The 27,198-nt window shown below is 38.7% G+C and overlaps 1 protein-coding gene across 4 annotated transcripts in view; it reads left to right on the top strand.

Moving 5' to 3' along the window:
- Positions 1-27,198, top strand: part of Tmem135 (transmembrane protein 135) — a 248,571-nt gene that overhangs the window by 193,777 nt on the left and 27,596 nt on the right. For all 4 annotated transcript variants that reach the window (XM_029479324.1, XM_021167719.2, XM_029479325.1 and 1 more), the window contains one exon: positions 2,854-2,900. In XM_029479324.1, the coding sequence (XP_029335184.1) occupies positions 2,854-2,900 (47 nt within the window). The remainder of the gene's footprint in view (positions 1-2,853; positions 2,901-27,198) is intronic.

The following is a 27,198-nucleotide window of genomic DNA, read 5'->3' as shown; positions in this document are numbered from 1 at the left end:
GGAATTACTACTGAGCAGTGGGAAGCAGGACTTTCTGACTCATAATAGATAATCCAGTCCATACCAGGCCAGAACTGAGAGCCATTTAGCAGACAAGTGTTGCATGAAATATATATTTAAAAAACAAAACAAAACAAACAAACAAACAAACAAACAAACAGGCACCCACACTAGCGCCGGCTATGTTCTAGCATTGAGGTTTCCCCACCAGGATCTCCATGGTCCGCCCAACACTTTCTCTTGCTGCAGATCCTGCTCACATTTCCAGCCATTCATCCCCAGTGGTTAGCTGTCACAAATCCCTGTAACCTGGTAAAATCAAAGCTCTAGAGGCTTGTAATTTGTCAGTAAGATTTATATCAGTAAATTCTCAACCCACAAAATGCCCACCCAATGAACTCGAAACTCAATTGATATAAACAAAAGCTGCACACCATGACGGTGCAAACACAGCCTGCTCATTATTTAATGATCTGTCTAGGAAATTGCCAATACTTAGGGCTCCCAGGTCTGCATGGTTTGGTTCCTCTTCCTTTCCCATAGGTTCTGTCTCGTCTCCTCCTCTCCCTCTGTCTCTCTCTGTACTAGACTCTAGCCTAATCGTTCACCTGCTTACAGACAGCAATCTACATCGAAGGACATTGAGAAGGGTTGTTATAATTAAATCCTATAGCTTTAAAAAGTTAGAACATGGCAGATAGGATAAAACCCAAGTCACACTTCTAGAGGTGAAAAGTTTACCATTATGATAATTGTCAGTTATACATTGTGGAAAAAAAATCTTAATGACTGTCAATGTAAAACAATTTGAGAAAGTCTAAAATAAAACATATAGAGAAAAAAAGAAAAGGAGATTTTCTTTTCAGAATAAAGATGGCATCCATGAATTCTGTGCAAATTTCTGATAGCCTAGTATTATGTAATTAGATTTTCTGATGGAGAAGACAGCAGAGCAGGAAAAAAATTTCCCATTTGTTCAAATAATGAGTGAAAAGTTTCAAGTGTGATTGAGACAGCAAACTTAAATATTCAAGATACTTTATGGAGCCCCATTTCAAACAAGTTGTTGGGGAAGAGGGTCACTGAAAGCACATCACAGTCCACAGTAGAAAGAGCAGTGTAGGAACAGGTCTCACCAAGCTAGAGTTCTATACCCAGCAAGAATAGTTTTCCAAATAGTGGGAACGTTTCAGACACAGTTTAAAGGAAAAGCAATTAATATGTGGTGTCCAGTTTGATGCACAGCTGGGGTTTGGTGACAGCAGTGACATGAAGACAGCTGGGGAGAAAGGGATGGGAATGTTCCCTGTGAAGTTCCTGTAGACGAAATGGTACAGTGTGGTGGGGATGTGGGTTAGAAATTAAAAGCTACTCCAAAAAACATATCAGTATAGGCAGCCAATGAGAGGAAGTAGTACCATTAGTTCAGGTAATAGGAAAAAGGTAAACAAGAAAATAGAAGGGGCAATATTGAAATCAACGATATTTTTAATCTGAATATACTAGTAGGTACATCACATATATAAATAGTCCAGATATTCCAATTAAAAGATAGATCTTTACTAAGTGCTGAGCATGATACTCCATGCCTTTAATCCTAGCACTTTGCATGTTGGATGCAAAGACAGGCAGATCTCTGTCAAAACCATCCTGTTCTAGAGTGAGTTCCAGGCTAGCCAACTTTACAGTACACAGGGAGAGCCCATGTGCAAAAAATAACAAGGCAAGAAACACACACATGTTGCCTATAAGCAATACACTTCATATATAATGATCACAGAGTGTAAAAAAAATGAAACACTAATGAAATAAAAGGGAGACCTCCTGTCACCAAATAATTAGAGAACACCATAGATAAATACCTCACTAGGTGTGATGAATATATTCCTTGCCTTTATTATGCTGCCATGGAGTGTAGTACCCTGTAGAATCTCTGCGAATCAGCATTCATTTACTGCAAAAAGTATCTGCCATCACTTGTCTTTAAGGACCTTAGTTTCTGTGCATGGTGTGTGTGTGTGTGTGTGTGTGTGTGTGTGTGTGTGTGTGTTTATTCTGAAGTTCTCTTCAACTACAAACTACTATAATTTGTAATATAAAATATCTTTCATCATCCACACAAAGATGTACATTTAATGATCTGATTCACAGTTTGAGGATCTGGGTTCTTACAGACAAGTTGTACAGGTGTTCATTGTTGAACCTTATTCCCACCCATCTAGTCCATAGGAGTCCTCTGGGCATAAATGTTTGCTAATAGCTTTGTGTGTATAGTTGGCTTTATGTATCAGTGGGTCCCATATCCATAAATTCAACCAACTGCTGTTTAAAATATTAATAAAATTTGATAAACTCTACTGAACATATATAATCCTTTTCTTTTTACTCCCTCAAAAATATAGTCTAGCATCTATGTAGATTGAATTTATATGTTTTACTGCCTACTATAAACAATCTAGAGATGATATAAAATGTGAGAGGATGTATGTAATTCATATGCAGATAGTATGCGATTTTATATAAGATTTTATCATTTATGGATTCATGTATCTGTAGGCTAGTTGGCTGGATTATTTTTAAAATTAGTCTTTCATAGATACTGAAAGAAGATTATACATATACCATATGTGTATAGTATAATTATGTATACTTACAAGTCCGTTACTGTCTTAATGCAGTGTATTTGAGAGGTACATAATCTTTTATGTTGATGTACATTGTAATGAGAGCCTCTGTGTCACTGCATTGCACGAAGCCTGTGATTTAATAGTGGGTATTTTGTTTTTGTCAGGCATAGAAGTGATGATGTCAGTCAGTACCTTTTGCAAATAATCCGTTTCCTCCTTGTTGCAGGTCCTTTTGTTCTGCATCACAGCGGCCATGTACATGTTCTTTTTCAGGTATGCTCTATTCACCAATTTATTTCAGTATCAAATAGTATCTAATTCCTTTCAACTAAAGTATGCCCTCCCGCAAGTCATTATACCAGTAAATGGCATAGATTCCTGCTCACTTAACCCCAGGAGTTTAAAGGACAATCCTACATCATTATTAGTAAACAAACAGAAAGAGGAGAAACATTTTTTTGGAGGAATGTGTTAGTTTGACTCAAGTAAGAATACAAAAGGTGTCTGTCACCTTCCTATGACTAGAGCGGTATTGAAAATGATTCTTTTTTTTTTTTTCTGTTGTAATTCTTTTTTCCTTTAATTGGATATTTTATGTATTTACATTTCAAATGTTATTCCCTTTCCCTGTTGGTTTCCCCTCTGGAACCTCCTTTACCAACCCCCTGCTTCTATGAGGGTACTCCCCCTCTCACTGAGCCACTCCCTCCTCACCACCCTGGCATTCCTGTACACTGGGGAATTGAGTCTTCACAGGACCAAGAGCTTCTCCTCCTATTGATGCCAGATAATGCCATTCTCTGCTACATATGCAGCTGGAGCCATGGGTCCCTCCATGCCTCCATATGTACTCTTTGGTTGGTGGTTTAGTCCCTGGGAGCTCTGGGGACTCCGGTTGGTTGATATTTTTCCTCCTATGGGGATGCAAACCCCTTCAGCTCCTTCAGTCCTTTCTCTACCTCCTCCATTGGGGGCCCAATGCTAAGTCCAGTGGTTGGCTGCAAGCATCTACCTCTGTTTGTCAGGCTCTCAGGAGACAGCTATAACAGGCTTCTGTCAGCAAGCACTTCTTGGCATCAGCAATGGTGTCTGGGTTTGGTGTCTGTATAGGGGATGGATCCCGAGGTGGGGCAGCCTCTGGATGGCCTTTCCTTCAGTCTCTGCTCCACACTTTGTCTACGTATTTCCTTTGGACAGGAGCCATTCTGGGTTAAGAATTTGGAGATGAGTGGGTGGCCCCATCCCCCAACCAGGGGCCTTGTCTGACCTCTGGGTATGGTCTCTACAGGTTCTCCCTCCCCTTTGTTGGGCATTTTAGCTAATCTCATCCCTGCTGGGTCCTGGGAGCCTCTTGCTTTCCTGGCATCTGGAATTTGCTGATGGCTACCCTCAGTTCCCCATCCCCCATTGCTATACACCTCTGTTCAAATTTCTGACCCTCTCTCTGTATATCATCTCTGTCTTCTCTTATACTTGATCCTGCTCCCTTTCTCCCCTCCCTCTCCTCTCTTCCTCCCAAGTCTCTCATACCTCCTCCTTCATAATCTTCACTTTCAGCCATGCGAATTAGTTTGCATTTATAGCCCTCATAGGATACTCCTTTAAGTAATTTTTATTGATTTGTTGATGTTCAGTCATAGCAAGAATGTCGAAGCTTTAACATTTGTCCTTAGTTGATAGAGGCAGCGGCAGACTTGTAGTAAGATGTAGTTTCAAATAAATTAAACATACAAATAATGTAAAGTACGGATTTATTACCACAATATCCTAGCAAATACTTAATAAAGCACAGCATGATAATTTTAATTTAGTTTTACTGTTACAAAACAGAAAATTATGATTTTGTTGTTTCTAGGGAGGGTATCAGATAGAGACAAAGCAATAACGCTGTGTGGCAGAAAGGATTTCATCTTCAAAGAGCTGATAAAGATGCAGAGGATTTTATAGTAGGTCTTAAGTGTTAGACATCATTGGAGCTTTGTGGTATTGAGGGCATGTGTCTCTCTCCCTCCCAGTTTTTCTTTTCTTCCTTTGGATTCTTTGTTTTGATTGAACTCAGAACCTGTGAGTGGCAGGGCACTCCTCTGCACTGATTCGCACACCCCGCTTAGGGTTCACTCTGTATGTGCCCTGCTATTGTAATTTGTAGCACACTGGTTCTTGTGCTTTAATAAATCTAATTTGGTAAGCTGAATTAGAAACCATGAATATTGCTTTTCATCAATTTCCCCATACTCCCTATTTGTGTCATTGACATTATTAGAATACCACTGTAAAAAAACCCCAAACCTTTGTCTGCTGTTATAAATTTGTGTCCTGACTTGTCTGATGATATGCCATACCTATCAGGAAAATCAGTTTTCAAAATGTTGCAAAGTTAGAAGACCCACCTTTGTTGCCATGCATAGGAGTTAGGTGCCATGTAAAGTCAATTTCTGTCTTGTGAAAATCTTAACAGGTCATAAAAGGAAACAACCCTTCAGAAAGGGACTGTTCAGTGTAACACGTATGTTTAATGTTTAGTATTTCTTAGTCATAAGAAGTCTGTGGTTTAAAAGCGTATTGTATATTGAATACATAGAAAAATATCCAGTTTGTTGCCTGGTTGTAGGGAATTATATTTTGAAAACTGTTGCCATTAGCCCAGTATTTTTGGTGCAGAGGGAAAAATCAACCCTATAAATACGTGTTTTGGTGCAGAGCTACAGAACCGTTCCTGCTTCAGTTACAAATGTCTGAGGTAAAAACAACAGTTTAAATACTTTCCAGAAGTCTCAATACAAGGTTTAGGAGCCAAGATAAACACTTTCAATTTTCTGAGGAAAAGGGGCTATTTTTCTCCCCAAAGAAGTTCTGTCACTGAATTTGTAGTGTTCTTGGCAGAAGTCTGTTTGAATAACTCAGCTGAATGGTAAAAATATAGCCCTTTAGAAAGTACTACAACCAAACACAACAGTGTTCTGTGCTTTTCTGTACCCTGGCTTGTGTTTGCAATGAATAGTTATTTTACATGGCATTTAGCAAATCTGATGGCATTTTAATATAAACACAGGTATTTGTGGGCATATTTATTCAATTTATTGTTAGTATTTTAAAGCTAATTGCATAAAATTGGATAATTAAATATAAAATGATATTGTCCTCAGGTCTACTTTTAATGGTTAATGTCTTTTGGCAAGAGGATAAAGGAACATTTTTATGTGCCAGTAAATCATCTTATGTTTTTATCCCGATGTATAACTTGGAAAGACAAAACTGAGACCCATTCAATAAAGATAAAATGTACTGGTATGATTTTTCTTTTTCTTTAAAAAGAACTTAAGGAATAATTTCGTAATTTTTTTTTCTGATGAAATTCATGTCTCTGGTGTATGAATTTACTTAAAAACCAGCACACTGAGTTTGCCATTCAACAATCTGCTCACCGAAACACCGGATGAAGAACTTCACCTTCACGGGTCTCTTAGTAGATTTTTAAATGGTTCTTCACATACATTATCTCGTACATGGTGATTGTGATTTTCCATAGGATTTTCTACAGGCTTATGTTAAAATAGAATCCTGGAATGCTTTCGATGTCTAGGCTGGGGAAAAGTAATAGTTGGCAGTTGTAGTTTTGTTCAGTCTTTTTGCTAGCTGCTTGACTAGTGAAGGCATTTGGATTTTATTGATACTACCTGCTATGGATCCCAGTGGAAATTCAAGTGCAAAGGAGGATGAAGCATGTTTTGAAGGTACTTTGAATGGGTGTTCTTCAAATGTCTCACTAGGCATTCCTGATGTCTTGCCTCTTCTGTTCTACTGCTTAGTCAGCATGCACACATTTGTCCTGAGGGTGTGGTCTGGGGCTGTCAGTGCAGACTAAGGAGTGAGGGGTAAGAACTGATATAAACTGTTTTCTCTTAGGGACCACACATTGGTTATGTCCAAGTATATACTAGTGGGTATATACTTTATACCCACTTTAAGTGGAAGTATAAGTATTATACTTATAATACTTAAATATTAAGTATTTGGAAACAAAAAAGTCACCAGATACACCACTTTGTTCTGGCTGTAGCCTCAGTTGACCCTGAATAGCTTAGGTAGACCTCAAAATTACAGCCATCTTCCCTTGTCAAGCTCCTGTTTGTGATGTCGGATTTCAGGAGTGAAACACTATATCAGATTTAGGATCAAAATGTTTTTATAGTTGAATGGGATTTTTTTTTTATTTGAAACATGAAAGAATGAACAAAAACCATAGTCAAACATCTAGCATTTAATCTTATTGAAAAATAAAATTAGGAATGATAATTAATCATGGGTTTCTCATCATCAGGTGCCTGTGTATGAAATGTTGCTACTCTTTAAAATCAAGTAAACAGCCCCTTTCTTTAATTAAACATAGTGTCACAGAGTAACTTAACTTGTCACAAGTTGTGACTACTAGCTGGACTCCTTCCTACCTTCCCCTGTGGAGGCAGCAGGGAGGGCAGCAGTTTGCTTAGGTGTGGAGCCTGTGAGGCTTAGACTTGGCATAGCTCCTCATCCACACATTATGTAGAATTGTGCCACAATACACAAGTGGTAAATCATCTTCCATATGAGGACACACTGTGTGTGTGTGTATCTATCTGTGTGTGTGTGTCTGTGTGTGTGTGTCTGTGTGTGTGTCTGTGTGTGTGTGTGTGTGTCTGTGTGTGTGTGTGTCTGTGTGTGTGTGTGTGTGTCTGTGTGTGTGTGTGTCTGTGTGTGTGTGTCTGTGTCTGTGTCTCTGGTCTCTGTCCGTTTATATTCCTTATTTTTTCTGCCATTTGTTGAGTTCTGGTCAGGCACGTATAAGAAGCCGTTTTTGTCATGCTCAGGGCATAGATTTAGTGTTTGTATTTAAAGGAGCATGCTGCTGCAGACTGTCTCTCCAGTGAAGGCATTTTCACTAGCTTACCTTTCCGTTCTGGAAGTAGCTAATAGCAAACAAAGAAGTATTATTCTCATTTTTCACTTGTTTTATACAGCTTTTGATTTTGCCCTCTGGGGATGCTTAGGGATCTGGGTCTCAGCTGCCCCATTTGCTTCTGCTGTGACAAGCATGTATGCAGTCCTTGACGATCTGGGACTCATTCACATACCACAAAAGACTGATATTAATACTCAGGTGACAGAAAGCAATGGAGCTGATGTTTGATTTCTGTGATAGTTCATAGGAGCGTGGGCCTTCATACCGGAAGCACAATGCCATCCCAAATTTTGTTTGTTCCTCATATATGAAAAATGCCCCTTGAGTTGCAAAAATTGACATTCATTTGTTGTTGGTAAGCTTCTTTGCAAGGTGTTTAGAGAAAACATCTGTCTGTGTTTATAAAGCACAGAGAAATGGCCAGTGATGCATTGTAACAGCTAACATTCACTGACCAGTTTGTCATTTTAAGTGTGACAGATGTGTCATGAGAACATTCTAGAACTTAATTAGATTTGTTACTATTGCCTTATCTATTTTTCATAATATGTTTTCAGAAAAAAAAACCTATTGGCACACATTTATGTTCACTTCCAGTTTTCATCAGGAACTGACTGCTTTATAAATATATGCACACATGTCTACTGAGGGTTCATTGATGGTAGCTGTGGGTCCAGTGAGGTGGCTCAGCAGGTGAAGGAATTTGCCATGAAGTCTGATGTCCTGAATTCAGTTCCTGCACATACATGGGAAAAGGAGAGAACTGATGTCCAAAAGTTGTCCACAAGTGTACGCTCATGAAATAATTCATTTGTTAAAACTAGCTGTGCCATTTAAGAATCCTGGCTGTTTCCTTTGTACACTGTGAATCTAGCTTTAAGCTCACTAATATAGTCAGTTGACATTCAAATTTAATCTTCCAAAATCTATGGTGAGTTAATTTTTGTTAAATATTCTGTTTTTTAGCTTTGCAGACATACTGACTGTTTTTGTTTGTTTGTTGCTTGCTTTGTATTAAAGTTCATTTTGTTGAAAAGTAATTGGCTAGACCTGCAGACAGCTTTATAAAGCGTGATGGCATGCTGTTTTTCAAAGCTGTGGACTAGTACTTTCGAAAGATGGGTCACCATGGAGAATACAGTTTTACATCGTTATTTCCCATATCAAATTGGGCATAGTACTAACAAATAGTAGTTGAAATATGAAACTTTCCCATAAGAAACCGGAACTTTTCTAACAGCTGTTGTCATGAAAGATGGACTAGAAATTTACTGTGTCTATGAAACACTGGCTGCTGCCATCTTCCTGTGAGTCCTTTTTCGGTTAGAATTCTACTTTCATTGTGCTTAGTACTGACTTAGTTTTTCTTATTCAGTCAAGAATTAAGTAGCTGCCATTCTGTTCACATCTACTCAAATAAAGTTCTGTTTTAGGTAAAAGAACTCTTTTCCAAGCCCAAGCCTTTTGGTTAACTGTCCTTTCTGATAATCACTTCTGAATCTGCAGCTCTGACTCTGTGTTCTCTGAACCTGGCTATTGAACCTTTTCTTTGAATTCAGCATCTCTCCTCAGCCCCTTCTCTCTACTTCCTCTTCCCTTATCAGTCTTTTCTGTGAGAGGGACCTGGCATATCCCGTCTGTAAGGTGAGTCGGCTTTATACTTCTACCATCCATACTTTGATTCTGTGCCCATTTATTCAGAGGACATATTAATTTTAAAGTGCTAGATTACCCTAATTAGGATCTGTCTGTACTGTCCTTGTGTTTGTGGCACCATTGCTACAAAATGGTGCATAAAGCTTGATTTCTGCATAGGTAACTGAAGTGAAAGAAGGTGTAACTTTGTTTTGAAACAGTTAAGCAAGGAATGAATTCAGCAAATCTGGGAACAGATGCTTGTTTGAGTTTTATCATCTTTGGAGGATTTGTAGCTAATGGGCCTTTCTATGTAAAGAACCTATATATCCATTATTGGTGTAAACGACACACAGTATCAGTCTTTGTCTCCTGGAGCTTCACTGAAACTGTTTGCCTTTTTTTTGTGGCCGAGAAGGCCTTTGAATGGAATGGTTTGGTAACAGAAAGTTATATCAGCTAGCTAGTATTTATTGAGTGCTTATTGTGTACAAGGCTCTGTACTAGCTGCTTTATGAATATTCCTGGGATAAACCTTACTGCAACTTAAAGAGAGTAGGTACTGAATTGTACTGCCTTACAGGTGAGGAAGTTGTGTAATGCGAGAATTTGTGTAATGTGCCAAAGACTGCACAACTAGAAACAAAACACAGATTCGAATTTTCTTCTCTTGAACCTCAGAGGCTGTTCTTGTCATTGTTCAGTTAGCTAACATAACCAGTACTTGCCAGTGTTCTAAACCATCACATAAAATATATGGAATATGTTAGCATATTTTTATTGTATGCATATGCTGCGCAAAGCTAGTGGCAACTGGCCTAGGAATTCCATTTGGACCTGTGAGAAGTGTCCCTTCTCTCCATCATCAAGCCTCCTCTAAGAAGGGGGCTAAGAGCTTCTCATTGTCTACACGAGTATCTTCCTGGGAAAGAAATGGTGAGAGACAAATGCCGCAGCACAGTGTGACAAGTGCCCCCAGGCCCCATATTTCCATGGATCATCTGCTAGGAGCTTGAAAGAGCTGATATTTTTCTCAGTTGGGTTATGTTCCTTTCTGTGACTTCTTGTTTTTTCCTCTTTTTGTCCACATTTTTTTTTTAATGGTAGTAATCACACAACATTGATTTTACTTGGGAAATGGTTTTTGGAATGTCCTTTGGTATCTGAAGGGAATAATACCATCTATACATAAAGTATATGGCATGTGATATGTGGTATCATAAAACAGTGGCATGATCATTTTATAATAAATCTGATTCACACTGCACATGTCTCAACTAGGGAGTATGGCAGATGCTGCATTTATAAGTGGTATTTAAAAAGCCTTTAAAGGTCATTTCAGCATAATCATAATTTATCAGAGGTCATGAGACTGGGGCTGAAAATGACTTATAGACAGAGTTACAGCATCAGGATACAGTGATTAGAGGTGTGAATATGTTGAAAAGAAAGGGAGGGAGGCTTAGAGGCATGGTGGAGAGAATCTGCTGTCTTCCTTCCAGACACTACCTTTTTGTCTTTCCTTCTCTTAACATCCAGGTTTTTCAAATTACTTGTTCATATTTGCCTTTTGCTGTTCTTACATGTCACTGCAATGCGATCTCTACCCCTTGAGTCTCCAGAATTTCTCTCTCTGATGCCATCAGAAACAGCCTTCCTCTAGTGGATATTTACCGTTCCTTTCATAGAAGGTCCTTCAGCTACCTAGAGCATCTTGCCCCCTTTTCTTATGACGCTTTCCCTTAGTTTTTCTAAGATGATTCACTCTTGACTCTTCCCTCTCTCTATTCCTTTCTCCAGCTCCCCTTCATTGACTTGGGTGTGTATATATTTGTGTGTGTGTATATATTTGTGTGTGTGTATATTTGTGGTGTGTATATTTGTGTGTGTGTATATTTGTGTGTGTATATATTTGATACTCTCTTTTTGGATCTTAGTGTTTCTCAGTGTTTATACTGTCTTTTGGTAAATTGTACACATTTCTGAGCTTTTACTTATCATCCATATATTAATGATGCCTAGTCTGTCTAGGTCATGTTGGTCTCCTAACTTTGAAAGCCACATTTAACTAGTGACATGGTTATTTTACTGCTTCTTAGACTGTAGTCTCACCAGTTGGACTTAACATCTCAAGTTCAGCATTTCTAGCCCTTCCTGCAACTTTCTGCTTTCCTCCAGATCTCTGTCAGTCAACAGAAATGCCACCCACCAAACTGGAAGTGCAGGTAACTGAATAGCTCCATGTTCTGTCTCTGTCTCCACTGTCAGTGCTCAGCCACATTGACCATGCTATACTTCCCTCCTCCCTGCAATCTGCCTGCATCTGCCCTCCCCTCTCCAATTCCTTTGTAACAACAACAACAACAACAACCACCACCACCACCACCACACAGTTATGGCCCCGTACTTCAGTTTAAATCTATTCTTTTTTTTAAAAAAAAATCTCTTTATTTTAATTTATGTTTCTGCAAATCTCTGCATCATAGAATACACACATGTGAATGCTTGCAAAGGTCCAAAGAGAGTGTTAACTCACAAGGAGCTGTAGTTAGAGGCAGTTTTGAGTCTCCTGATGTGGGTGCTGGGAATTGAATTTAGGTCCCTGCAAGAGTAGCCAGCATTGCTTCTCAACCACTGTTGAGTCTTCTCTCCAGACCCCAACTTTTTGTAGGTAGAATGCAAGGTTCCAGGTAGCATGGTTTCCTGTATGTGACTAGCAAGGCAGACATTTGAGCCCGTTGCCTGTATTTGAATCAAACTTACTTGGGGATCTTGGGTAAGTTACTTATGTTACCATTGTCTCATCTCTTCAATGTGTTTAAAGTAAGTTATTCTTAGAGCCTTTAGTTATAGCTGGAATTGAATGACCATTTCCCTAATGAGTAGTCATCACTCAATAAAGGTAAATTCGTACTGTAATTGTTATCTAACTTAAATAGGTTTTGAAATTCAGTCTATTCTATGTATAGCCTTGAGTTATTTAATCTCGTGTAGCCTGTCTTAATTTATAATGTGACCATAGTTCCTATTTTGCTGATATGTTGATTACCACCCACACAAGGCTTTCAGTAGGTGGTGGATCAAATTCAGTTTTCTCTTTTCCTGTTCAGCAGCATGTTCAGCGTGTTCATATTTGTATATATAAACTCTGCATATTTAATATCATAGAAGTACTGTATTCCACTGAGTGATTCCTGTAAATAAATTCAGTCAATATGTTGTCTGTCCCATGTTAATCTGGTAATCCAGTCACTGACAAAATGTATTTGTAGATAAATCCCATTTCTCTATAGTATTGCATTTGAAGACATGGTACTTCCTTGTCTACATTGTTGCCACCTCAGATTAGAGGCAGCAGTTAGATTAAAGAAATCACGTAATTTTATTCAGAATATAGGTAAAAACAGTTAAGACACACTGTTGAATTCTCTCTATCATTAAATGATGAAATTTCTACATTTTGAAACACACAGTTGAGGCATAGGTGGTGACTTAAACACCCATCAGTGTGAAAGCCAGGGGGGCCTCAGTGACGAGTGCTAGGCTGATGGGAGACCCCACCTCTAAAACACAGGGGTGACAGCTCCTGAGGTTGACAGTGCCTGAGGGTTGACTTCTTGATGCACTAGCACACACACACAAGTACAAACATGCACACATGCACACGCTAAGATACTATACTATGTATGAGACCATATGACATCAAAACTTAAGGTTCCAAAATAAGTCTGCTTTGATAAGCAGACCTGGAACAATAGAAGCTTCCAGTTGTGTATAAGCACATTCCTGCAAGGCAGAAAGAACACCATGAGTTCAGGGCTAATCTGAGCTAACAGTGAGTTGAAGGCTTGCCTGGACTACAGTATGAGACCTTGTCTCAAAGACAAATTGCCATTGCTAATATGTTATTTTAATGCCACATTAAACATCAGCATTATGCACAATAAACAGAAATATGGATGACATAACTATTTACCACCACCCTCTTTTAAGATATTTATAAAGGGAACATGTTTATTCACAGTAGGAAATGAGCTGCTTGCTTCATAAAGCAGTCACTTGTGTTTAGATTAGAACTTTTAAAATTGTAAATTTTACCACACATGAGAAGTGCTCTGTGGTATGTGCTCCTGATTTCTGTTAATAAATAATGTCTTACAATGCTGAAGAAAGGAAAATACTCATATTTCCTTATTTTTCATATAATTAGAATACTTTTAACCAATCAGCATAAATGCTTTTTTTCTTACTAAAAATGTTATTTTTTAAAAAAATATTTATTTTCTTCTAGCATTAGATTTTATTTATTTAGATTTAAATAAGTATATTCAGTTCTGGTTGTACAATGTGTAGATTTCAAGTCAAACTCAGCATTATCTTCTATAATACTAACAATGTAAGTATTCACTATCCAGTCTGTTCTGGTAAAACAAACATAATAGTTGTAAGATGGTAAAGTTTGTTGGAATTCTTGAATTAACTAAATTGCAGGATTATTTAATGTGCATGATTAAAATTCCTGTTACTTAGATATTGTGGAATAAAAAATATGATTTACTTGTACAGAAAAGTATTTTGGCATCAGCAGTTACTGATTAGAACTGGACGCCTTGGATATGTGCAAGCATCTGTGTCCATATGTACCTCCTGGGAAACAGCCAGGCATCTAAAATAGTTCCTGATAGTTCACTTACTTTCCACCGAGAAAGGATTTCACACTGAGGTCAGTTCTGGAAGGGAGAAATTAGAGCAGAACAAATAATATTTAATCGTCATTTTACAACTCAGTAGTGAGAAATCTAGCCGGGAGCCAAGACTTTCCTTCCTACACAACTGCCCTTGATACACTTAGCATCCCATACTCTGGTGGTATGTCTGTTAAAATACTTGAAAATATTGTCTACCAAATTTATTAAGCAGGTATGGAGAAATATCCTGAGTCAGGCCAAGCTCCTGTTATCCATGAGGAATCTGGACTTTACTTTCATTCAGTGAGAGTAAGTTGGGTGCTTTGAGAGCCATCTTATCATATGTCACGCGAACAGAGTACTTCTTCCTCCTCCCTTCCCGTTTTGCACTGAGTCTGTTAGAAGAACAAATTTTAATAGTAGTCTTAAGACCTCCAGAAAATAATTGGTATCGTTGATAAGATAGATAAATGTTCTTTCAGACACATTTAAACATCAGTGGCCATTGTGACATAGTATTTAAAGAAACTGAGAGGCATAATCGATCTAGAAGAAGTATTAGATGGCTTCTATCCTGTTCCAAATCCTCAGAGAGAAAAAGTGACACCATGGCATTCCTCCTTCCGTCTCATCCCTTAGGCTTGTTGTTAGCCAGTGTGCAGAAAATAACAGAGATAGTCATAACACTCAGTTTATTTCCCACTGGGTACCTTCAGTTTATTTAGATGTTCTGTAAGATGCCAGTAAAGACATTTATCTTTTCATGAATTTAATGAGTAGAAGAGTCCTCAACTGTGAATTGAAAACGTGGACCTTTTGATGAAAGATTGGATTGAAAATGGTTCTGTTTTTTAACAGACTGAATATTTTCATGACTCAGAATAATAAAATGGAAATATTTACTTTGAGGATAAGCCAATTTATATATTGTTGGACATAACACAGACCACCCAGGCCTGGACCCTACTGTTTATAGTTACGGATCTTAAAGTCCATATGCTCTAGATGAGTCAGATCTATCTCTGTTCCAAGTAGAAAGGTTTCTGTCTGCAAAGGGCCATGATTTCACCTTCCCCACCCTCGTTCCTTACCCCAGCTAGTAAAATTCTGTCGAGCAGATTATTTTATTTCTGCAAGCAAAGGGGCTTATTTGCAGCTCAGTAATGATAACACTGCTGGGCTTTTCTCGAAGGACAGATGTTTAATATAGTTGGAAAACACTGGAGTTATACTTGCCTTCAAGGCAGTTTTGATGTGTGTGTGTGTATGCATATATATATATATATATATATATTTATGCACATATTATTGTAAAATTTGAGGTCTAGTGTGAAGCTACATATGTGTGTATATGTGTGTGTGTGTATGTGTGTGTGTGTTTATGCACACATATTTGTAAAATTTGAGGTCTAGTGTGAAGCTTCATTTTCCTTTATCCTTTTTACAAAATTTTAGATTTTATTTTTCAAACTTTTATTAGTTCTATTTTCTTTAACATTTCTATTGCGTTTCCTCTTTATGCCCTGAACTGACTTTACTATTCATTCAGATTTATTTTTGTTCTCTTTGAGTCATTCAGGGGTTTGTGTTCCCTTTGTCTTTACTGAATCTGCTTATGAGTAATCATTTTAATTCTCTATATGGGCTTTCATCCAAGTCACTTCCACTGCAATCTATTCCATAGAGGTAATACTGTTTCCACTTTCTCATACTTCTTACATTTCTGTACTGGAACTTGTACATCTGGGATTAGCTCAATGAGTGAAGGGGTGTTTTGCTTTGTTTTGTTTTGTTTTGTTTTGTTTTGTTTTATGTTAGCTCCATTCTTTTAGTTGAGATATTTGCAGTGTAAGATAGTAAAGGATTGAGTTGTTCTGTCCCCATGGACTGATTGGGGTTTTAGTTCAGTAGCTAAACTCCCAGCTCACAATCTTTTTGGAAGGACATTTGGTAAAATCCACTGTAGACTATTAATTGCAGAAGCAGCAACTACAGCTGGACAGGCCCAGTCTGCAAAGATCATAATAGTCAGTTACAGACTCAACCCTTTAACACCACTAACTGTTGGATGAAGGCACAGTGTGAACTCATATAGCTGGCTGACGAGATTAGGAATGGGAGTCTATAGCTAAAGATTAGTATCAGTTGAGAAAGGAATGAGGAGACAAGTAGATGAATGGGTAAAGCTGGAGTGGTTGGTGTTCCCATTAACAGAGTATAAATATTATTAAAGCTGTGGAGAGTTGTAGCTAAGAAGAAGAATAGGGAAGAGAGTGGAAATGAGATAGGAATTAAAAAGTGTATGGGTTGTGTGTGGAATAATGGGATAGTCCATAAGAGGTCAAAAACCTTACAGAACAGTCATAAAACCTAATTAACCATTAAATAAAGAAGCAAAATAACTAAGAGAATTTTTGCAATAGTGCATTTTTTAATTTAAAAGACAGTAAAATGTAAAATAGATTTTTTTTCTTTTTAGAAATTACAGCATCAGTCACAGTGATTCATTTAGCAAACTGAACTGGTGGGGGAGGGGAGAGCAGTTGTGGCTCCAGTTCAAACCTGTTAAACCAGATTTGCTGGCATACATTATCTTGGTGTTTGAACCAGTTACCTTGTGGGTTGAGTTTCTACTCAGCTGTCAGCGGGTCTCAGCTTTTCCTTGGGTTTTCCCAGCCTTCAGCATAGACTGATGCTTTGAGGAAATGTCCAGCCATTATTCTGTATGTAGTGGATGGCCAGCCTTGTACCAGTTGGCTTTCAGTGTCTGAGGTTCTTATGTGGTCATGTCTGTGCTATTGTGTACCATTTCAGCTGGAAATGTTCATTTTACCAGGGTTTTGGCTCTCTCTCTGTCCACTTTAGTATTATCTGTGTTGCTGCAAATCAGGCACATTCTCACTTGTCCTGAGTTCAGCAGTTGTTTCTTAGTTACTACCCTACCTCCCACCCCCATTTTCTTGCCCAGACAGTTGCAAGGCACTTCTTTCTTAGATTAAAGTGTTTCTTCCAAGGTACCCACAGAAAATCTTAGTTTCTTGTTTGTGGATCACAGTTCAGTCTCCCTTCCCACACCCCTTGTTATTACTTGTCTTTGTGCCCAATTCAGCCCTTGGCTGCATTTCCCCAGCCTTCCTTTCTTTGACACTGGTGTTGGGGTAGGAGGATGTGTCTGTCTTCTTGGTAGTCCCTGTTCCCTCAGCACCTTTGTGTCAGAGTCAGTGGGGGAATCTCCTGAGTGCTTCTTTGGGCAGTTCTTTGGTTTTAGCTGTCATCGCTTATGATTATGGCTTCTTGAGCTGACCTCTCATTTATTTCTTGGACCAAGGGAGCTTCTATTTTTCATTTTACCCACAGTCCTTTCATTTGATTTTGTTCAAAGATCTTTTTGTAATTCTTGATAACACTTGACTTCAGGAGTACAGTACTTTCTGCTGCTTTTGTTTGTTTGTTTTGTTATAATTTCAGCTCCATCTCTTCTCCATTGATATTTTTGTTTTGACTACTAATAACCCCTTTAATGATGTGGCTATAAAATAATAGAACAAACCTCTTATTCAGATGCTCTGACTTATGATGGAATTATGCTTTGATAAGCCCACTGTGAAAATATGTAAGTAAAAAAGGCAGTTTATCCAACCTCTGCCATGTTGTAGCATAGTACACTCATCATGGTTCCCATTGCGACTCCAAAGCTCACTGGGAAATAGGGCTCACTGGCCTTACTCAGCATCAAAGGAGCCTTGTGTACTGTCTTATCAGTAGTCAAGGGAAAGATGAAAAGCCAGAATTTGAGTTGTGGTTCATTTTAAATGCTGTAACAATCTAGCATTGTTAAGGGCTGTTTCACTGAGCATAAGTCATTGCTTGGAACTGCAACTAATTTTTTAAAATTGTAATTATTAACTAAGAAAAAAATAAAACACTTGAATACCAAGAGAAGAAAATGCTATAAATGTCAGGAAAGACATTCTAAGGAAAAAGAAAAAAGTACCTTAAAATGTACTAAATGAATATCTACCATAGTCTAGGCTATGATCTTGACCAATGATTTACAGACAACCTCACTGTATTTCCTTCTTGAAACCATCCTCTCGAGTAGTGGTTTTCAACCTGTGTATTGAGTCCTCTTCAGCAAACTTGTATCTCCAACAATATTTTCATTGTTATTCACAGCAATTGTAGCAGCAGAAATATTTCTATGGCTGGGGTCAGCACAACAGGAGGAGCTGTATTCAAGGTTCATAGCATTGACAAGTTTGAGAGCCACTGCTCACTGCACTCTATGGACATTGAGTAACTGGCTTCAACTCGTGCATCAGAGACCAGGCTGCACAGTACAGCAAGACTCCTCCTCCAACTACTTTAAAACGAAAACTAGGGGGGCTGGAGAGATGTCTCAGCAGTAAAGAGGATTGGCTGCTCTTCCAGAAGGCCTGAGTTCAATTCCCAGCCCCACAGGGAGGCTCACAACTGTCTTATAGCATCCAGCTCCCTCTTCTAGTGTGCAAATGTACATGCAGATAAAAATCCACCTCCATTAAATAAATAAATAAATAAATAAATAAATAAATCTTAAAAAACAACAACAAACCTAAACTAAACCTAGGTGGCTAGAAGGATGGGCTAGCGGTTATGAGCACTTGCCGGGGCTGGAGAGATGGCAGTGGTGAAGAGGACTTGCTGCCCTTGCAGAGGACTAGCTCTAGTCCCTGCATCGGGCACCGAGAGTTCATGCACATATGTGTAGACACACATATAAAACACAAAATAAATAAAGTTAAAGGCCTCAAAGGTAATAGGCATGATCAATAATTTTCTTTTGTTCTGTCTGGTTTCTTCTTACTGTTTTACTTTCTCTGACATTGTTTGATAAACCCTGTACATTGGACATTTGAGTTTTGCACTAATTATGTAGAGAGAGATGGTTTGAATAAAATAAATGAAATCAGAGCTTTAAATATGGATATCAGACATGAAGTATGTGCTTTGTACCTTTTGGCTGTTGAAAGAAAGGCTTTCAGACCAGTCTTAGTTGAGAAGATGACTGAGTTTTACTTCCTGAGTTAGAAGTTTTACTTCCAGAGTTAGAAATGCCAGCAGGACTTGCAACTCTGAAAGTTTTGCAACTCTGAAATGAAACCCTTCCCAACTCCTGGTTTGCTTCCCACATCCCTTTAGGGCCAACACAGGCTACTCTGCCAGCTGCTTCATTATAAATCTGTGAGTTATGCCACAGCTTTCAGGAATAAATCCAGCCCTATTTGTCATATCCTCCCAAATGTGGTGTAGAGCAGTTTTGGCCTGCTTCTCCCTCAAGGCTATCTTCCCTGGTGACATGGCTCGGCATATTTCTTCACAGTGGGCTGCTGTGACGTTCTCCCTTCTCACACTGTGCCAAGCTGTTCCCACCTTCATACTTTTTGTTTTGTAACAAGAACCAAAATATACTAAAGCACAAAAGCTCTGTGGCAGAATTCCGTATGAACCCAAGTGTAGAATTCTTGAACTCGCATGCTGTATTTTCAGTTCCATGTCCCTTCATTACAGAAGGCTGGAGATGTTTATGTTACGATAGGAAGGGAATTAGATTCTGATGAAGTCTCCTCCATTTAGAGAATTCTAAGAGGTATCTGTTGTGTTTCTAGGCTAAATAAAATGATTCCTTGTTTGTAGTGAAATACTATTTAAGAAATCTTAGTATCTGTGTTCAGGACCCTACCATTTATCTCCTTGAAAACAGGTACGTGAATATTATTACATTGAACAATTGTATTTCAAAGACTGGAATCATCGTTGTCTGGTGAGCTCAGTGGGGCCTTTTCTGGCTTCACTTGATTCTCCTTTCTGCCTCCTGGGCTCTGGCCTCTGAAGCACGACTTCCCCATTTCTACAAAATGTACAAGTAGAATAAGGTGTGTCTCACAGTCAAGAGTAAGTTCCTGTATTGAAGACTGGCAACCAGTACAGGCTTTTTGAGTCCAAAGCCTGTCTGTCAGACACTTGACTGGTGGGTGAACCCAGGCCTTTGACTGTAGGAATGTGGAGCTCTGACGCACTGTTGCCCAGACTGTGAGAACACATCACTCATAAGATTGGATTTGTGTCTGACAGGATACTAAAAGCTCAGAAACGGTCCACATGCAGATGTATTGGAAAGCAATGGAGTTTTCACCACGGTAGAGTCTCAGAGTAGAAGAACCTAAGCTCCTCTGGATCTTAAAAGTTTTCACCTCACTTCACTTTCCCCATGCCCCACAGAGGTCCCTCGTCATGCAGCAAGGACAGTTTGAAATAGAGTAGTTGCTTTTTTCTTTACTCTATTTTGAAGTATATATGTAGTAGAAAATGGTGAAATTGTGATGAGATGGTTTTGGAAGAAGGAAATAGATGTACTTGGAATTCTTACAAAGTCCTCATAGCTCAGCTTTATCCATCTTAAAGGAGGAAAATAGATGAACCCGAATGGTGTACATGTATGGATGCACATGGAAGCAAGTGTGGAGACACAGACACAATCCAGGTAGCTGCTGCTGCTGCAGGGTGGGGATGGAATCCAGCATGTGTCCTATGCCAAGCATAACTACACCCTAAGTTTTATTATCATCTAAAAATGTTTTAAATCATTTTGGGGGGAGTAGGCTTGTTAATGTTCTATTCTATTTACTTGTTAATTGTTGGATAGTATGATTTTCTTAAAACGACATTGTATGTATATCTTTCCCTTTTGAAGCTAGGAAAGTGAGAGCATTTTTCTAAAACTCACCTATTTAGCAAATGCTGAGTGTAGTTCCCCCTTCATAGTCTCTATACTTAACTCAGAAATGATAATCCACACACAGAAATGATATCAATGTCTCTGGAGCTAGGTAAGCTACCTTGAATTTAAATATTTGAGTATTTAATTCCCTCACTAGTATTTAGTACCTTTATGTTGGAGAGACTGGCAGTGTGCAGCATCCTACATAGAATAGATAAGGAGATATCTTCAGTGCTCTTTTAAATTAAGTATTTCAATCTTTCATATACAAATATAGTATATATTCAATAATAGTGATTTAATGTAAGGCTTAAAATAAAATTGGGACCATATCAAGTTTGAGTGAATCATGAATTTGCAGGAATTTTAAATTGTGAAGCTTTTCATTTTCCATTTATGTATTTAGACTATGTATATGTGTGCATGTGTGTGTTATCGTGTGTAGAAGGCATATCTATTGTATTTCTATCATGGGTACTAGAGATTCAACTCAGGACATCATGCTTGGCATCAGATGCCCCTGCTGAGCCATCTTGCTAGCTCCAAGTTATGAAGAATCTTAAAGACCATTCAATCCACACTCTTTATATATATATATATTTTTTTTTTCAATTTGGAAAGTTCAAGGCTCAGAAACAAATTTATTTTTTAAATTCCTATAGTAAGGTAGGGAAAGGGAATTAAAATGAGTTGTTTGGGGTCTAACCACAAGTCTAAAATGGTAGATGAAGATTGGGATCAGTGAAGTAAGCCTCTCGGCATTGTCCCTAGGCCACATGTCAGTCTACACAGCTAGGGGCAATTCCATCCTTTCTACAGAAAGTCGGGGTAACCCTAAGACTATTCTGAGGGTTGAAGTCCGAGCCTCCAATGAGGAAAACCAAGTAGCAACAGCTGGCTCTCCTTTCTTACGATTGGAATTATAAGTGATGATCTCCTGTCGCCTATGGAACATCTGATAGCTTAGCTGTGTTGAGTGACACTTCAGTTGTAGTTGTAGTTGGCCTCTCGTGTCTCCACTTCTACCTGAGGCAGGTTAGGAAGAGTGGTTGCTGTGTTGCAGTGAGAATGTGTTTTACGTTGTTATGGGTAGCTTTATGAATGCAAATGGCTTTGCTCAGCCAGTCTTGGTGGTGTAGGCAGTGTGACCTCACTTAACCTGGCGGGCTGAAAGGACAAGTCCTGCCTGGGTAACTTAGAACGGATGTGACTAAAACAGTATTTTAAAAGGAGCCTGGTCATGTAGCTCAGTGGTGAGTACCCTCTAGGCATGTGTGAGGAGTGTAAAAACGTATGTTCAGATCCCCGTACTGGAAACAAACAAAACCAACTAAGTAAAAATTGTTTTAATCTAGTTTTTGGCCTGATACACAGCTCTAGCCTTAGCAGACTATAATCATTGACCATTTTATAAAAATGTAATATACATGTGAATGTATATAATTTGAAGTTGGAAAAACTTGCTATGCTCTCAACTTTGGAAAAGCCTCAATTTACAGTACTGAGTTGATATTGTGTAAAAATCAACAGCTTTTCCCACTTTATAGGGTCATGCACCAGGTTAAATGTGTGGCACCTTACCTTCTTGGGTTTAATAAAGCATTGTGTCAATCTGAGGTGGGGCGGGGAGGGAGCTGCAACAGTCCTCTAGCATCCCCTGCTGCCCTCCAAACAGATTCCAGTCCCCTATCACTACTAGCCCCAAATCTCTCCTGCAGTGTCCCATGCTGCAGGTCTGGCCTTCAGAGTCCATCTCTCCAGGGAGACCTTCACAGAGGAAGCTGACCTACTTTGTCCTTCCTTTCCAGGGTTGTTTTCTGATTATCTTCATGGCTTCTTCCTCTCCCTGGGGCTCATTTGTCAATTGTGTCTTACTAAAAGGGTTATTACTCTGAACACTCTAGAGTTTTACAGCTCTTTCCTTTAGTGACTTACTGACTTACCTTGTACTTCATTGTTCTTGTTGTAAGTGCCCTGTACTTGAGGTTGGAGCCTCCCACCGTCCCAGAAAGGTTTCTTGTTCTTTTGCTGTCGTTTTTTCACCTCTGCTTCCCTCACACTAGAAAAATGTGGATCTATTTTCTGTCACTAGAGATTTGGTTTCTTTTTCCTAGAATGTCATATGAATGGAATTATGTCTAGTGTCTCTAACTGGCTGGCCTTTTCTCGGCTTTTTTAAAGATGCTTCCCTTTACGATAATGTACTTGCCCTCTTCATTGTTGAGCACTATTCTCTCATATGGCTCTGTCACAGTTCATGTCTTCATGTGCTGATGCAGGTCACAATTTTGTCTGACAATTAATATTTCATGTATGTCTACTTACAATTTGTAAAGTCACTGTATGCTAAGTTGATTATATATGTATTTCTGAAAGAGGCCTTTAATTATGAACCATGGTAAAATCTATACGGTATTGGTTTCAGGAAGATATTATCTATCTCACCATAAGATTGAAGCCAGTGAGCTTGCTGTAAGTCAAGGCTGTTCACTGTTCCTGACTTTTGCATGTAAGGTAGTAGTGCAATGCTGGCTCAGTCTCTGTAACCGTGATGTCTGCAGTAACAGCAGCGGTGCCAGCAAGTAGCATTTGAACAGTATGAGATAGGCTCTATTATTTAGTTTCAGTTGGAGAAGCCGGGACAGAGTTTAAACAGCCTGCTCATCAGTCTGTAACCCTCTCCTGTCTCTAACTTTATAATTACACATTGACAAATGAATAATTGTTCAAACAAATAATATTTGCTTCATCATTCCTTGGGAGTAGTGTTAATTACACAAGACTGAAGGAAAACCAGCTTCTCCCTCTAAAATGACACTCTTTGTTGTCCTTCCTTCTTCCCAGAGTAAAGAAATGAGGTCACTATCAGTTATATGCACACCATAGAACCCATATTGTAGTTGGTGACATTGAGGGTTTTGGGGACAGGGCAGCCTACATGAATAGTGCTGAGTTTTTTGGTCCTTTAAAAATAATATTACTTACATTTATAGTCAATTAAGTTTGATATTTTATCTTCTTATGTTCATTTTGCTATAGTCTTGACTTATTTTTAGCCATATTTGAGTTTTTATTTAACATTGTTTGATAAACATTAACAGAGGTTATTGTGATTAATTAAATGAAGATTACTCCGTGGCTTCATCTTTTATCTAAGAAACAAAATAAAGGAACAAGTCACACTTTAGATGTTTTTAGTATCTGTTGATTTCAACAGAATTTAGTTGGTAGGTTACTATTTTGGAACCTTAAGTAGATATTACTAATGATATTACATTAAAGAAAATGGAGTAGTTTGAGAGGGAGATGCTGTGAGTCATTCCTATTTCTACATGGCCTGTACCACTTTCTTTCTGTGTCCTCACCACCATGCTGTAGCCATCTTAAACCTCCAGTGCTGCTGACACCCAGTTACCTCTTGATCCAGGGTATCTGTACCCTACCTCTTCTGGGTCTACTTTTGCATTATGTTGTCCCTTGACCTTGATATGGAAGCCGAGGTTGGGTATCCCTCTATCGTGCCTTGCTAGCATCATATTTTGTATATTACAGTTTTCTGTACTATGGTACTGGTATTTATGTGTGTGACTACTTCTCTGGATAGTGACACTAATGCAGGGGAGTGATGCTGGTTGTTCCCAGCACTTGAGGACTTGCATGGTGAAAAGTAATTGTCAGTATTTAAGGTTGAATGAATGCATAAATGATGAAGCAATGCCAGCAATGTCCCAACATGCAAACGTTATGGTCTCATGTCCTTTGCTGGATTGCAGTTTCTGGTAAAGTGGTAAACATGCCTGCCAGCAGTCGCCCCACCTTTTAGACCTGATACAGTCATATTACAATGGCAGTTTATTTCATTTTTAAAACACCTCTGCCTAAGAAGAGGCTGGAGCCCTCTGTTTCTGACTCACATGCTTATGTCCATGTGCTCAGCAGAATGAATAAATTAAAAGAGCCTGTGTGCTGGTTGAGTGCTAGGAGCTGTTGATAGGTATTCAGGTTGCTGATTCAAAACTAAATTGTTTCAAAACCTGAAAGTCAAAATAGACAAGCCCCAGAGTTTCTGCTATAGGAATGAATCCAAGGTACTTGGTGCCCTATTTGGAATATAATTGCTTCACAACTGATAGATTTTTTCATTTTTAAATAGATTACATTTTTCTTTCAATATATTTTTACTAAGTGGTCTATCTGCTGTGCAATATTGTTGTCAGTTCAGTGTAATGATAATGCTCTGAACTGTCTGAAGGACTAAGGAATTAGTAAAGAATCTTAAACTGTACACACAGTGTATGCACAACTGTAAATACCTAATGTGCTATAGAAAAGCCTGTTACCAGAAAGATCTTTTATCTAATCACCCTGCTTGAAATTAGTGCGAGAAACATGGATTGATTAATGGTATCACGTTCTGTAGAAAAGAGGAATTTTGTTTTGAATTTCTTTAAATATTCTAAATAAACATAATTGATTCTCAGCAGTTACATGTTTGGCATTAATAGTAGACAGGTGCTGCTGTTTGCAGACTTGTGTGGTGCCTCCATAGGAAAGCACACATTCCCTCTCCTGCATCCACCGTACCTGGACTTGGGATGTGCTTTGGCTGAGTAATTTAAGTGGAAGTGACTTATACTTAATTAGAAGCAGGAGTCCAGTTTTCTACATTTTCTTTCTTTCTCCTCTTGACAACTCACATTCATTCCAGATGGACATCTTTCTGTCACACTAAGACAAAATAAAGATGGCCACTAGTCTACCAATAGCCAGCCCTGATACACATGTGGCATGAGCATAGAATAAACTTGTTAGAAACCATTGAGATTTTGTTTCTGAAACTTTCCCCAGCCCCCTAGTTCCCAGTGTTAGCATGAATCTGCAGGAGAACCATTTGGAGGATTTCTTGTAACACAAGTTGCAATACATCCTTTGACTCCACTGTTGGAGTCTCCAAATTCTGTGGATCTAGAGAAAGAGTCCACGCCTGCAGTAAGTCAGTGATAGCTTCCAAGGCTTTACATTTCTCATATAGAAAGTAGCTGTTTTGGAGGGGAGGCAGTGCAGAAAGGCAGCCTCAAGTCTTGACCAAAGCATGATTTCAGGCAAATCATGGTTTGAAAGTATGGAGCTGAGCGCCTGTTCCTTTAAGCATGCCCTTTGTAGCATGTAAAGTTTGTGTAGCACCAGCTGAATGACTGTCTTGCTTTGTATCTGTGGTTATCTTTGGACACTTACAGATGCTTATCTCTCTATGGTATTTCTTCTTCACAGTCGGAACTCAAGCTAGAGAGCAGCCATTTGAGATGGACTTCCTGTTGTCTTCTGATAACTAAACTCTTTGGAGGGAGTTTTCTTCTTTGGCATACATTTCTCAATAATGAGAGACTAATGTTAATATTTTCAGGTAGCTGATCACTTTGCTCACTGTGAAAACTCATTTGCTATATTAGTGACATAGATACCAATATATTTGAAATACATTATTATGATCTATTTAAAATATTTTGTTTCATCTTTTTCTCAATAATTATGGGAGGAGAAAAAATTCATAGTATTTACCAGTCTTGAGGTCCTTTAAAATAATAATGGTTATAATTAATTGCATTTACTATAAAAACTTTTATTTCTAGCAATGCTACGAATTTGAGGCACTTGCTAATTTTTTTCTTGAACTTGTGTGAAAAGTAATTTCAGTCTTATTCCTAGTACCTTTAATGTGCCAAGTGTGAGCAGGCATTCCTGGTGAGGAGCCTGCAGCCAGACCCTTCAGCCTGGGTCCTGGAAGTCGCCTTCTACTCCTTCAGGCTTGACCACCACAGCTCTACAGAAATGTATCCTATTGACATTTCTCTTCGGGTGATTCTTGGCTTTAAGCTATTGCAGAAAGCTTGGAACACTACTTTTCCTAGTGCTTGGATTTTAAGCAAAACCCATCGAAGCTTTTCCAAGTTTAAGGAGAAATCTGATTCTGTTGGAGTTGTTGCTGTGCGTTTAAGCCCAACTGTTTCTGATTTGTATGTGGGACACAGCAGACGGCAGTGCACAGCAATCATTTGGAGGTTCACACTTGGTTCCCTGTAAATGCTGCCTGCCTCAGCGGCATTCTTTGGGTTCTTGGGGACCAACCCAATCCCCAGGGTTCCAGGCATGAAATGAGCATTCAAAAAAATATTTATGAGAGTAAAAAGCAGTGTTGTTGATTCACTTGAAGGTGCACAAAGAGGATTTATTGAGATTATTTGGAGTAGGATTGCTCATGGAGAAACAAAACAAACTTTCCTGATGTAACTGCTGTTCTTCTAGCTCTGGACGGCTGTGTATGGCATAGCTTACAGTAAGAACACATGGCTTGCTCTATTTGTCATGTTCAGTGGTATATGGAGGCTGAAACAAAGCTCCACTGGTTTTTGTTTTTATTACTTATTTTAAGTTTTTAAAAAAGATTTATTTATTTATTGTATGTATATGTGAGTACATTGTCGCTCTCTTCAGACACTCCAAAAGAGGGCATCAGATCCCATCCCAGATGGTTGTGAGCCACCATGAGGT

This window comes from Mus caroli, chromosome 7, assembly GCF_900094665.2.
Source record: "Mus caroli chromosome 7, CAROLI_EIJ_v1.1, whole genome shotgun sequence".
In the NCBI taxonomy this organism is placed as follows: Eukaryota; Metazoa; Chordata; class Mammalia; order Rodentia; family Muridae; genus Mus; species Mus caroli.
This window is presented reverse-complemented; position numbering and strand designations above follow the sequence as displayed.